Genomic DNA, 14,264 nt, shown 5'->3' with positions numbered 1-14,264 from the left:
TTGTCGTTACATTTGGTCCATTTTCTTTTTTTAAATATTTTCTTTTTTTTCTTCAATTTTTACAAACAAACAAACAAGCACAAAATAACCATAGAGTGAAAATCAAAATAATAACACAAGTACACATTAACAAAACATAATTACCAACAAAATCACGGCACAATCTAATGAAAGAAAAGAAAAGAAGTCCCATTTACTCCAAAGTCTGTCAAATTTGAGTGTCGCCCCCTGCAGGACACTCTATCCGCTCTGGAGAGCAGCTTCAGTGAGAGACTGATCCACCCTCGATGTGTGAAGGAAAGGTTTCGCAGGTCTTTCCTTCCTGCTGCTGTCAGACTTTATAACAAAAACTGTTAGTACTGAACACTCGCAATACTGACCTAACCTAATACTGATGTGCAATTCTGTCATATGTGCAATTGCTGTTGGAATTCATGTGCAATTCATTTGCAATTACTGTGAAATTCATGTGCAATCTATGTGCTGTCGTGACACATATTCATGTGCAATTACTGTCGTGATCACATGCAATGGTATTTATTTATTTATTTATTTATTTGTCTATGGGAGTTTTTATTTATTTATAGGAGATCTTCTACTGAAAGTGTTTTTCAGACTTCCTATAAGTGATCTGTTCTTCTGGATCTACTTCTGTATCTTCCTGCGTTGCACCAATGAAATTTCCCCATGTGGGACAATAAAGGAATATCTTATCTTATCTTATTTGTCCATTTCCAAATACTTTTTCTTTTTTTCATTTCAGTCCAGTCCCTGATTTTTGTGTCATCCATTTTATGACAGCCTTGTTCTTTTTCCAGAATAATCCCTTCACATGACATTACCTGACTCACAAACCCATTCTCCGCCTGTAACTTTGGCAACACATTGTTCCCTCACATGTGACCCCGCCAGGTGACACGCTGCCACGCCCTCGTCTTTATTTCCCGCTGCTGAAGGTGACAGGTTCATGATCGTCCCTGTCTGTGTGTGTGTCGTGACCCCATCAGAGGCGAGAGCAGACAGAGCCGGCGTCTGGAGGAAGTGCTGATCCTGCTGAGGGACATTAGCTCATCTGATCGCTCAAAGATTATGTCCCGGAGGCTTTGAGAGCAAACAACCTGCCTCTCATTGTGTGACCAGATGACCAGCAGCGATATGAGAGGAGCTCTGTACTGTCCGCTGCTACTGCTGTCTGCTATTCTGCTCACAACTCACAGTAAGAACTATTTCAGCATTTTGTATTAGGTGTAAACACTTTATTGTTATTCCCTGACACTGTAGACTTTCCTGCCTCTTTCAAATCGACATTATATGCGTGTTAACGTTACGGCTCCAACAAAACAAAGTGTTTTTGTGGCTGAAATGAATTATTCCTGATTTTGAATTTGCAGCCTAGATCCATTGTATAGTATGTATCATTTAGCCTGTTTTGTCATTAAAAGTGCACTCTGTTACCTTTCTGATGCTATCTGTTTGTCTCCATGGTGATGTGGGCCTGTTGTTTGACTCTATGGAGTTTAAGTCATCTATTAATTATATGCGTTTTAATTGTTCACACCCAGAAAAACAGGCATTCTGACCTGTAACTTGGTCTGGTGGCGTCACATGCTTTTTTCCATAAATATAGATGAATTTAAAGCCATATATTGGAACATTAAAGACACATGGCTGATCCTCCACTGTAAAAGTTGCAGTGTACACCTTTAATATAAGAAGCAATGCCTTTAATTAGCTGTTTGTAGCCTAGAGGAGACTGACTTTTGCACTGAGCTGTATATTGTTTTGAAATTTACATTAAATACAAACATTTGATAACATTTTAAAGTAATGTTGTTCTATTATTAATTAGTTAGTGCACTGGGCATTAGATTATATAAGCAAATACTTATTTTCCCTCCGTTATTTTGTGTGTTTTTTGTGTCTTTGATCCTCCACTGTTAGCATGCCATCCCAGCGACGGCTAATCTTTTAATAGGGCTGAGTGCTAATACCTGGATATATAGTGGAGCGGCTGCTGTGGGGATAGAATGGGGTCAGGCAGCTTCAGTGGGGCATTTATTTTGCCTTGTCAACAGAGCAAGTACAGTGTGCAAGAAGCAGTAAAAGACTATCGCAGTAACAAAAGATTATGAATTAAATCAAAGTTTTAATTGATCTATATTATTCGCCGTAGTTGTCGAATTAGTGTTCAATAAAACGTTCAAAGTTGACATCGATACCAAAGAAAAGGCTTGATATCTGACACTTCCATCCCTTGTTGGGAAATGGGAGGTTTTGTTTATAGGAGTTTTTGTTTATAAGAGATCTTCTACTGAGAGTGTTTTTCAAACTTCCTATAAGTGACCTGTTCTTTTCTTCTGTATCTACCTCTGTATCTACCTGCGTTGCAACAATGGAATTTCCCCATGTGGGACAATAAAGGATTATCTTATCTTATCTTTAAACAAAATATACTTCTCAATGTCATTCCCAACTCAAATCTAATCATGTGGTTTAATACTAGATCAGTTTTGGCTTAAACCAAGATCAAGACCACTTGGTATTTTCAGGTCCAACTTTATTGCAGTTTTGATGCTTGATGCAACTGGGTACTGACTGTTTGGACAACCCTAAACCCACTTATGGCCCATAGCTGCTGGGAATTACTTCATCACCTGCGACTGTTAACACAGACCAAACAATATAAATAAAGGACGGCTGTCGCTGCTTCAAGCAGTAGCTGTACGTTGCGAGTACACGACCATTTTGCAGTGTTTAATTGCACGTTTGTTCTGGTTTATCTCGGTTTTCTGGTCATGTTTGATTATCCTTTGCCGTATCACATGAAATTACTTTGCATGTTGTTGGTTGCTTCTGTAATTTAGCTATTTCCGCTATTGTCAGGCGCTTTTCTCAGTCGGCTACAGCATTTCAAGTGTGGGATAGAGTGCATGCTCCCTTGTCCTTATTCATGGTTCAATGGGAACATTTCATTGGCCTGTTTTGTTTCCATCTCCCTGTAACCCACTTTTAAGAGGTAGACTGAAAAATGCATCACATGAATTGATATGCATGCCTTTTATTAGTTATTATTTTACATTTTCTAAGATTTCTGATATGCAAATGTTGTTTTGGAGATATGCAAATTTAGATTTCAAAACAAGCTAATTTGAAATAAACAAACTTGCAGTGTGAACTTAAAAATACCAGTCATGAAGTGATATTACTGCATGTTTGTGATTAATCTTACGGTTCATTCATGTTTTGTGCAATGCTTTTCAAAACATTATCAGGAACGTTATCACAATATCACCATCAGGGGGAAAAAAGCTGTTAATTTTTTCTGTGATGACCCACTGTTTTGTAATCTCAAACCTTATGCCATAAAGCTTGGTGTAACAACAGATGGAAATTAGCCCATAGCTACAAATGTTCAGAGCGTGTGTATCATGCATCATGTCTCGACTTCACAATAAAGTCAGATATGTGCAGTCAATGTTTTGATTTCAACATACATTCAAATCCTCCAACTCCTCTGCTTTCATGACTAACCAAAACAAACTGACAAAACATTTCCGGAATGGCATTTTGAAGCCCAAGACAAGAGATACTGTGCCGTGGGCTTCGAAGGCTTTTAGTGATTGCTATAAGTCCGGCTCGGTTTGATCCTCTTAGGAAACAGCATTAAAGGATGTTTCCGAGGAACCACTTTAGATTTTAGGAGACGGATGAGCGTTTTCAAAAGGAAGTGGTATTTCAAAGGTCAGCAACTTCTCCAAAAACCTGGTCTTGTTCCCTCCGGAGAGCTTTAGTGAGACATTTAAGAGAGACAGGCGCTGGGCAGACCGTTATACCAACGTTTTTCTTGTTTTAGCCTTTGTTTGAAGTCTGTGAGTCAGTCTCCATGTTAGAGAGAGGTTCTGTCACAAGGTAGACACATGGTAATTTGGAAGCTGGCGCAGACAGTGTCATTAAGATCATACAGAAGGCTTGACCTGGTTTGTAATGTTGTTGGTCATTTAAAGAAGTTTGTTTGTCTTAATAGTGGCGTCTGAGTGAATCTGATTCAGGTATTGGCCAAACATATGATCTCTTTTTGTGCATGTATGTTTTTATTCATAGATTTTGGTAACATTGTGAGCCACATCAACAATACTCCCACAAAAGAAACTAGTAATGGCATTGTAACTTTGTGCATTTTCAATGGCAATATTCAGACAATTCAGATTTGAGCAAAGCATCAATAATGTGTTAAAATGTGACTGTAACCGTCTTAGTTGCAGAAATATCCTTAGGAGATTACTCTAGAAGTTTCTATCTATTTTGAGCACATTTTTCATAGTTTTATAGATGACCTGTATTCTACATTTGCATAATCACCAAAACAACAATTTTAACCCTGATGAAAATATGGCTCATCCCAATCATGGCTTCTTGCCTTCAGTGAGCAGGATTTACGAAGAAATCATGAATCGAAGAGACAAGGAGGCAAGGAAACGTAATGGGAACGTGCCCTGTGGGTCGAGTAAATCCCAATGTAGATCTGATATGTATATACGATATGTAGGAGTTTGGTTGTGTTATTGGTGGTGAGGTCGTTGCTTGTTGGTGCGATTTTGCGGCCACTTCTACACCAGTCTGTCCCAGGGCAGATGTGATGTAGCTTGCCATCCCTGGTGTATGATTGTATAACAGAAGAATAGTAACAACACTTTGGAAAAAAAACAACAATAAAAACACTTTAAATCCAAACTAATAATACATTTAGACTAATGCTAATGCCTATTTAATGGAGACTCAGCTACATTGACTCAAGTACAACTTCTTTGAGTTGTGCCCAGAAACCGTGTTTTACCTCTACTTGAATAGTCAAGGCAAGTCAAATTTATTTATAAAATGCATTTAAATGAACTACGGCGGCCCAAAGACAGTTACAATATTATTAATTATTGAATTGAATATTCATGTTTCTTCCCCCGCTCTTTCTGATTTTCTGATTTTCTGGTTTTAAATAAAGCTACCTGATTTTTTTTATCTATTTTGTCTTTGTTTTGTCCTTCACATTAAATTTACTTAAAATCAGATGCAACTGTTACTATTACCGCAGCTGTTACTCTTTATCACCTTTTTTTTCTACCCTTATTTCTTGGACTACTTTGTCCTTCTACATGAGTCTCCAACAGCTTCTAATTGCACCCTTGAATAATTAAACATGTTGTAAAAGTCCCCTTGAAAGTGCCGTAAGCTTCATATGAATTGTCTTGTACTGAGCCAACGCAGACCTGTCTCGCCTCTCTTTCAGGTGAAGCTCTCCAGTGCTACACCTGCATGGGCTCCAATAATGAGGATTGTAACCGGCAAGGGTCCAAACCGTGTCCTAGTTTCTCCGATGCCTGCGCCGTGGTGCTGGGCCATGACAGTGAGTCCAACTTCCACAGTCTAGTAGCTCTAACTTCTCTACTTTCCTCACTGCCCACATTATATAGTTCATTTCAGGATCTTGTCTATAGTCTAGTAAGTTGTGTTAAATGTGTCCCTGGCTGACATCTAGGGACACTCTCCAACCAACAGGGGGCCCCGCTGTGCTTTTAAGAGAATGCTTTGTGAACTCCCACTCAGTCAATATTCTGTAATTAGGCCACCATGTGTCCACAGCACTCAGACAACTCCTCTGCGCCGGATTATGCTGCAAAATATCACCAACGCAAGCGACAAAACAGAGACAATAATACCAATAAGACCAATTTGCACAAACACCACATTAAAATTGTGACTAATCTGGGGCTGAATCCAGAATTAATCCTTGACCAGACCAGGGCTAAACCAGGACTAGAACGAGACCAAACCAGGTCTACTTCAGAATTAAATTGTGCTCAAACCAGGACCAAACAAGAACAAGTGTGAACGCACCCAAAATATGGCTGAACAATGTCTTAACCAAATAAGAACCAAACCGTAGTAAGATTTTGTCATTAAATAAAACAAATAAGTACAAAAGTCCGGAGGGTCCCGTGTACGACTCCTAAAGTTTGCAAACCACTGTGTTTACTGAGATTAATTTGGTTTAAAATACATTTTCTCTTTTGGACATCATGAGGAGCTCCCTTTGGGATAGTTACTACAATGAAGTGCAAATTTAACTACTGTCCTAAAATCAGAGACATTCAGGTACTTGATCATGTGATTTTGAGTTTAAACTGAGGCAAATGGTGAGTGCATGTGCAGTTTTTACTTCTCTAATTATATAAAAACATGCATAACAAACAAAGGTGTTTTTTAATCATATGTTTTGTTTTTACACATTAACATAATTCGACACAAATTACAAAGTATGCAGAATACAGTACTCTGATTGGACCAAGTAACTGAATATATTTGAATGCAGGTATTCAATATTCTTTAACTAAATATTTGTTGTCTTGTCCAACACTGGTTGTCTGGATGGTCATCTGCTCCCAAACATTTGCTCCGTACAAAGTTTCTACAACATAGAGACTGTGAAACTGTATATCTTTATCCACAAACAAAGGCAGTTGTATCATTACTGTGGCGCCCAGAGCGACCCCTTCTTTTATTTATTGATTTGTTTATTTCCAGGTGGAGTGATGAAGTCCTGCTCGTACAAGTCCTTCTGCAGTCAGGCCAACAGTCAGGGCTACCGGGCGCCTGGGGTCAAAGTTCACTGCTGCTATAGCAACGACTGCAACGTGACCAACCTGTCCTCGCGACCTCCTCGGCTCCAAAACCTCCTGCTGCTGCTGCCTCTGCTGCTCCTCTGCTGCTCCTCCGCCTCCTGAAGCAGACGAAGAGACTCAGGACGGACTGTTTATGATCATCACTCCTCAAACTGCCAAACGATCTGCCTAAGAATGTTTAAAGACTCTCTGACAACTGCTCACCGAGTCTTAAATGTTCACTTCACACGTTTATCCACGCTAAACTTTGCTGCTTTTGTTGTTTCCCAATCCAAAATATCAGTATTATGAGTCTTTTTCTCTGCAGTTCTGTCTTATTAAACTTCACACACATTCTCACTATTCATCCAATTGTTCAGGTCTTTCTAGATTTGCAAACTTGATTACACTGTTTTACTCATTTAGGTGTATTTGATAGAGACAAGTACGTTTGCTCATGTCACACACTACAACATTTTTAGTCACTGAGAATTGAGTCTCAATGTCTAAATGTCTAATATCTTGCCTCACTTTTAAATGCTTGAATTCAGAAAGCCTTTATAAAAAAAAGCCTCATGTCTTGCCTGGATGAACAAACAGCTTCTTGATAAAAGCCCCTCTCCCTCTTTGTTGACGTTCAGGTTAGTTCTGGCACTCTTTCAGCGGCTCACTTCCTGTCTGTAGGTGCTCGTCTGTGTAGTGTGGTAGAAGATGTAACCGGGGCTAAAACTGACTCCGGCGCAGCTGGGGTGTCGTTTTATCATCTGCCCTGCTTGTGTCAGCCGCAAATCTTCAAGCTGTGAGAGGGAAGGGAAGCGAGGGAAAGAAATAAAACAAAGAAAGCAAGCAAGAGAGATGGAGTGTAAGAGAGGGAGTGTGGGTGAGTATAATCACATTGTGGGATTTTGAAATCTGTGCACACGCTCAGGTCGTGGAGACCCGCCGCCTCAGAAATCAGGTTGTCTTCACCAATCCCTTTATTATAGCCCAACAGCATGGTTTAAAGTCAAGATAGGTGTTAAAATGTGTCAGGATTAAGGGTTTAGATAAGGTTATAGGCAAGTAGTTATGAATGAGCGAGCGAAGGAGAGAATTGGAGGAACAGAAGTTTCATTTCCATCTTAATTTGTGATCTAAAGAAAAGACAACTTGAGCTGAAAACCCTGAACTTTGAGCCTGGGGGCTTTCAGCGATCAGGAAAAAGACGTGCACGTTTAAGAAAGAATTTCACATAAACTTTTATAAATGAGACCCCAGGAGTCTATCAAACCGTACAAAAGCTCTTTGTTGATGGATGGAAAGCTGGATTAAGCAGAGTTATACTGTTGGTAGGTGACTGAAATCACCTCAGCAGGACATTCATTAAATGTAGTTGCCATTTACTGTGTGTTGATCCGCCACAGTGTTATAAAACCAGAGTAATTGGCATTTATAGATGTTTTGACCACCTGCCCCATACAAACAATACAAAACTAAATGTAATGCCCTGTGACTGAAACAATATGGTTACTACTTAAATCTGGAAACACATCTCTTGAGTGTTAGTTTAGTTCTTTATGCAGTAACCTCATAACAATTCTGTGATAGTCTTGTAATTGCCATCTTCCCTTCCTAATCAGAAAATCGGACTGGTAACAATGGCTCAATGACCTTAACTAAACTGTTCATGGTATTTTAGCTGCCTCGTCTATCATTCCTTGTCAATGTTGGTTCATTTGCAGCTTTCCAGTCTTCATCCCACACTCATCGGCGTGATGTCCATTTCATCCATCATTTGTACTTTATATATGTTTTTTGATTTGTCGACTAGTCAAAGGATTATTTCTATTGTACATTGAGACTTATACTGTGGCCCAGGTCTTCATTCCACTCCATACAACCTTACAAATACTGAATATTTCTGAATGTTATATATGATTTACTGAGGGAATGTCGGAGCGTTCTTATACATAAGGTTTTTTGTAACAAGGTGTGGTCATCTATTTAACTGCTGTGAATATGTCTGGGGGAATATGAAACCACATAAATAAATGTCTTTTGTAATGTTTTGCATCTAATAATGCTTACTTTTACTTTACTGCATCATAATCAATCGTTTTTAATGGGGTAACTTGAGCCGAGACAATTACTGTAAAAAGTCTCTAGGAACACATTGATTGAAGTGACTTTAGTATCTTGTGATTTAGTCAATAGGCTGGTGCGCTGCAGGGTAATTAGCGCCACATAAACCGATAAAGAAATATACAATGTGTACGGCTGCACTCAGATTACAGATTGGATTGGTGGTCCTCAACTGCGAGTTCATTTTACAACAACAAAAGTTATATTTCTATAACAATAAACCAATTACACAAATCCATTAATCTTTGAAGGTAACTGTCCTGGTGGAGGATGTGCGCCACCTGCCAGGATATGTGATTCTTTGCTTAAATGTTTCCCAGAATGGCACTGAACGTATTTATCTTCATGTAGAGAAGCAGATGACGCACCAGGGACTCAAACAGGAGGAGAAACTAGCTCGTTTGAAATAAGAATGCATCTTTTACTTAAGATAAGGAAAGCAGGAACAGAACAAGACAGCTTTCAAACTATTTACAAAGTACTAAACAAGTAGTCTGTCCAGTCAGTGGTTGTCAATTATATTTTTGGTGATGGCCTTTTTCAGTATGCAAGTATTTCATGGTATTTATGAGCCATAAAAACACTTGTAATTAAATAAATGGTGGATGGATACTGTATGGAAAGCCAATCTGTGGTCATTCCAGGCAAAGTAATGACATCTATAGAGACAAGCACCCAGACGACACACACATATTCCACATTGAGTCCTCAGCAAGACACTTTTGGGTCTTAATTTGATTGACTTACATTTACAAGGGTTTAATTCTCCAATACATATGCTAATTTTAGGTGAGTGGTCAAATTCAGAGAACAAATTGACCGACAAAGGCAATAAAGTCTCATCATATAATTGCATCAAATGTAAAACATTCAGAAAAGGTGCACAACATGTGGATGCACAAATCAAACACTGAAGATCTACTTTACAAACTTTTCTCACCATTTCATTTTGGCCTTACACTTCCTTGATCCCACTTACTTTATGCAAATTAATATGAAGTGCACATGACAGGCACATGTATAATTCAGACCAGTGGCTGCAGCTCGGAGCCAGAGGACGAAAGGCACAGGGACCTGCTCCTTTTAAATATGTCCCCATCAACTGTCCCACTTACTGCACAGGGCCCCACAGAACTCCTCATGTCTCTGGAATATATAGCATCTTATTACGGTATGACCCAAGGAATCAGGAAGATACTCCTAACTTTGCATACATATCACTTTTAAACTCAGCCTTTGAAACGGATTTACATCTACACCCGTGCCTTTCCTGATGTAACGCAACACACAGGCCAGAGTACAGAGTACACGGGTGTGGCCTACATGGTGCACTATGTAACTTTTCTGGTTAGTTTGTTAGTTAGTTAAAGTGGTATCAAATGGGCCAAACATCTCTTTGGAGACAGTACAACATTTACTCAGTACTTGTACTCGAGTAATATCTTTACAATACTCTTACTTTTCCCACTGTGAGTAAGTCTACAAGTGACAGAAGTAAGTGTACTAAAAAGTATCTCTATGGTGAGAAGGGAAAGTTGTTTATTTATTGTTTATTTGACATATTCTCGATTTTGATGACAAAAATCATCTTAAGTTTGTGGATGTACTGGTTTAACAAAGAAATACTGTTCAAATGTATTTGGTTATTCTGGTTAAATTGTGATACTGCACAGAATATCAATGCAAAACATATTGATTATCGCATGTATCGCAAAAATGGGACATTATTGTATCGTGAACCGTGCATCGTTTTGAATCGTGAAGGACCCTGTAATTTTCAACCCTATGGACAAAAGATTTATGTTGACATTATTGGAATATTTGCCTTGTATACAGCACCTTACTTATTACACAGTGCACCTTTATCAATAGAAACATTTGTATAACCTAATTAAACTCACACAATTACTGTGAAATTCATGTGCAATCTATGTGCTGTCGTGACACATATTCATGTGCAATTACTGTCGTGATCACATGCAATGGTATTTATGTATTTATTTATTTGTCTATGGGAGTTCTTTTATTTTTTAAAAATTTTTTTTTATAGGAGATCTTTTACTGAAAGTGTTTTTCAGACTTCCTATAAGTGATCTGTTCTTTTCTTCTGTATCTACCTCTGTATCTACCTCTGTATCTACCTCTGTATCTACCTCTGTATCTACCTGCGTTGCATCAATGGAATTTCCCCATGTGGGACAATAAAGGAATATCTTATCTTATCTTATCTTACATCTGAATGTTTTATATCATAATCCTACCTCACTAACTATGGATTGGAGACAGACAACTTGGCTTCTGGTGGTAGACAAAAGCTAAAACACTTTATTCAGACTCCAATGTACCAGGGAATGGCACCCACAACCTTGCTGCCTCTACCATCAAGTCTGCAAAGAGTCGATCAAAAATGAACGCGCCTTAATTAATGAATTGCAAATCTCCTCCCTGCAATAACACTCGTGACCACTGTGAGGCAGTATAGCCACGTCTGTCGCGCCTCCAAATCAGCCCAGCACAAAACAACGTCGCAAAGTATTGAACTGCGCCTCTGAGAATGAGTCAACCGGGATAATAATTGTACCATTTTACCGCGGTCTGAAGGGGATTGTACTTTATTTAAAAACTCTGCCCCTGATCCATGTTTTCCCTCTAGTTTCTTTGTGTCCCCGGTGCTCCTTTGACAGGCAGGTGTGAGGGTGTGAACGGGCTGCCCTGCCGCGGGACAGACCCAAAACCGTGAGTCTCGAGGAGGCAGGGCCCGTTCACCCGCACACAAACAGCCCAAAGACAGGCCCCCACGTCAGCGGCCGTAAGCTTTATTTGAGCTGAGATTGTTCCTCTTTAATGAGTGCGTGTAGGAGCGCGCATGGTCGGCGCAGTGAGGGCGCAAGGGCCGCGCCGCTGCTGCTGAGGTGTCCAAAGTTTGCCTTTTGGACTCGTAATTCAATTCAAAATGTTCAACAGTGTTATGGTCTGGAGTGGATGAAGAGAGCCGGAGCAGCACAGGTCAATATGAATAGCTATAGAAAACTTTAACTACCAGAAAACTTATAGAGCAGTAGTTAAAGGTGCACGGTGTAACTTTTCCTGTGGAGACCCATCACCTGATTATTGCTTTGCCTGGAATGTTCCATTGTATAGTATTAAACCCCATTTTATAATATATTATAGAAGTGTATAGAGGCTTATAGCTCAAAAGCGCAGTGGTTTAAGACGTCGTGGGGTTGCTATAACACCATGACAGTGTGGGTTGGAGTCCTGACCTGGACTGTTTGCTGAGTGTCTGTGCCCTCTCTTTCCCCATTCTACGCTGTCAAGAAAAACACGCATTCTTACTGTGAGAATGGTTGTCATCCACGGAGATGGAAAAGTAACGTGTCATACTGTGGGACGTTCCAGGCAAAGCAAAGAGATCTGAGACAAGCAGGTGGCAGACACTAGTGCACGCTGATACTTTGCTCACCAGAGATCGTTTTGCTTCTGTTCTGCCTTTCAAAGAACAGAAAGAACAAAGAACATAACTGGAAACAAAGCAAGTTCATATGAAGACACAACGACAGGTTCACCTACACTTAACCTTGAATAAACCTGAGCAACAGTGGTGGAAGATGAAGTGCTGAATGATGTGAAGTAAAAGGATACAGATCTACTTGAAGTAAAAGTTTTGAAGAATCTGTTAAAAATGTACTTCAAGATTTTTTTCACACAGAACTTTTAAATGTGGTTATTTTGATAAAACATTTCGCAAATTTTTGATCATTTGAGTAGATTTTTTCATTTTCCTAGTGAAATGTATGTATATATATTTGCTTCCTCAAAGCTGGGGCGTGAACTCAAAACCTTCAAGAAGAATGTCACCACAAACAGATAATGCCCCACACCAAATGAATAGTACTTTCTACTATAATGGAGTAGTAGTACAGATACCTGTTCTCAAATCTAGTGAAGTATCCGCTGTAAATATTACTTGAGTAAAGTAGATACAAAAAAAACAAAACACAGTACTTTTGCTTGTGTATTTCATTACCTTCCACCACAAAAAATATGAAATTGATTAAAATTCTTATCAAATACATGTGTTTTATTTCCTGTATTGACCTTAACTACAACAACAGGATTCAAGCCAAAACGCAGACGTGCTATCACACTGTTTTAGTGATGGATTCTTGTGGCGAGGGCTGACGTGAGCCCAAGTCACTCATGATATAAATGCCAGTGCCTTTTTTACAGATGACATTTCACTCTGACATGTGGTAGAGGAAAGTTGATAATTTGATGAAGGATTTGATCGCACAATCAAGACTAAAGCCTCCGGTGATTTACAGCATCTCCGGACAATAACACCAGGCCCTTCGTGTGCGGCACAGAACTTAAAACTAAAGGTCGTCGCCATGGAAACTTTGGGGTTTAAATCGGAATATGTTTAGTCCCAATCCTCTGGCACATGAAGACATTGTCACCACAAATCCTGTTGTCACTCATCGCAGGAACGAGCCGGCTGCCCTTTCAGGTACGAATGTAACCGGCCCGGAAAACACGTGATATCCGCAAAATTGAACTGCTAAGATATTACGTTCATAAGTTTCTAATACCGTGGAGTAGGGAGAGGTTAACGTTTTCCTATAACCTCCTCCCTAGGAAATATTCAGCTTTTATATCTCTAAACATCGGAATTGCATCCAAAATAAATCAGGACTAGAAGAAGATTGTAGTCTAGTAACCATTTGGAGTCCGAGTCATGCTCAAGTCTTCATTAATCGGGTCCGAGGTAAAGTTGAGACTAGTCCGAGTCAAGTCCTTCAGTCTCCCAGGGCAAGTTTGAGTCCAAGTCGAGTCAGTATCATCGAAAACTGAGTCCGAGTCACAAGTCACAGCCCATTTAAGTCGTTTTTCTTGTTATTTTTCTAACTGTGCTCACTCTGGGTCGTTTTTTAGCAAACTTTGGACTTAAAAGCATCATTTAAAAACGTGTTTTGTAAAAGCAGATCTATAGAGGAGAGTGTGAGGAGTTGAGGACAGCTGTAACTGGTCCAAAACGACGTATGATCAAGTCGAGTCAAGTCCTAGAAATGACTTTGACTCGAGTACTGTTATACATCCCTGTCAAAGAGGAAACATGATATAATCTCAATCAAATTCCATCCCTGAGTGAACTAAGGCTTTTCGATTGGCCTGACCGCACTCTAAATACACAATAACAACCAAAAAATTGGACTAAACCAGGATAAAAAGCATGAAAATCAGATCCAAGCGAAGACTAAACCAGAATCTATTGACAAGTTGTGTCTAAAACAAATAGAATTGCCTCCTCTAGCTCTACTTTCTCTGTTTGGGAGACATATATCAATATTAGTTCGTGGCCAAAAATGAAATTACTCCAGCAGTTTGTTGAACTTTGTGAAATCCCAATTTGTATGTTTTGCAGTTCTCATTTGCCGCTGCATTGATTGCTTGACCTGTCGGTAATAACAACAGACTGCACCAGAAGTG

General features: G+C 39.4%; 1 protein-coding gene across 1 annotated transcript; it reads left to right on the top strand.

Moving 5' to 3' along the window:
* The first annotated feature begins 1,019 nt into the window (after positions 1–1,019).
* ly6pge (lymphocyte antigen 6 family member pge) lies at positions 1,020–7,013 on the top strand. Its single transcript, XM_072437077.1, has 3 exons — positions 1,020–1,216; positions 5,282–5,398; positions 6,577–7,013. The coding sequence occupies exons 1-3, from the start codon at positions 1,141–1,143 to the stop codon at positions 6,774–6,776; spliced, it is 393 nt and encodes a 130-aa protein (XP_072293178.1). The 5' UTR covers positions 1,020–1,140; the 3' UTR covers positions 6,777–7,013.
* The last annotated feature ends 7,251 nt before the right edge of the window (positions 7,014–14,264 follow it).

The sequence above is a fragment of the Eucyclogobius newberryi genome, unplaced genomic scaffold (genome assembly GCF_026437365.1).
Source record: "Eucyclogobius newberryi isolate DKJ021-1_F unplaced genomic scaffold, fEucNew1.0.hap1 SCAF_8, whole genome shotgun sequence".
Classification (NCBI taxonomy): Eukaryota; Metazoa; Chordata; class Actinopteri; order Gobiiformes; family Gobiidae; genus Eucyclogobius; species Eucyclogobius newberryi.
This window is presented reverse-complemented; position numbering and strand designations above follow the sequence as displayed.

Excerpts from the sequence above, each read along its gene's own strand:
- ly6pge (XM_072437077.1), top strand. The coding sequence starts at position 1,141 with ATGACCAGCAGCGATATGAGAGGAGCTCTGTACTGTCCGCTGCTACTG. Across the intron at positions 1,217-5,281 it reads TATTCTGCTCACAACTCACA|GTGAAGCTCTCCAGTGCTAC; the intron begins GTAAGAACTATT and ends CCTCTCTTTCAG. Across the intron at positions 5,399-6,576 it reads CGTGGTGCTGGGCCATGACA|GTGGAGTGATGAAGTCCTGC; the intron begins GTGAGTCCAACT and ends GTTTATTTCCAG.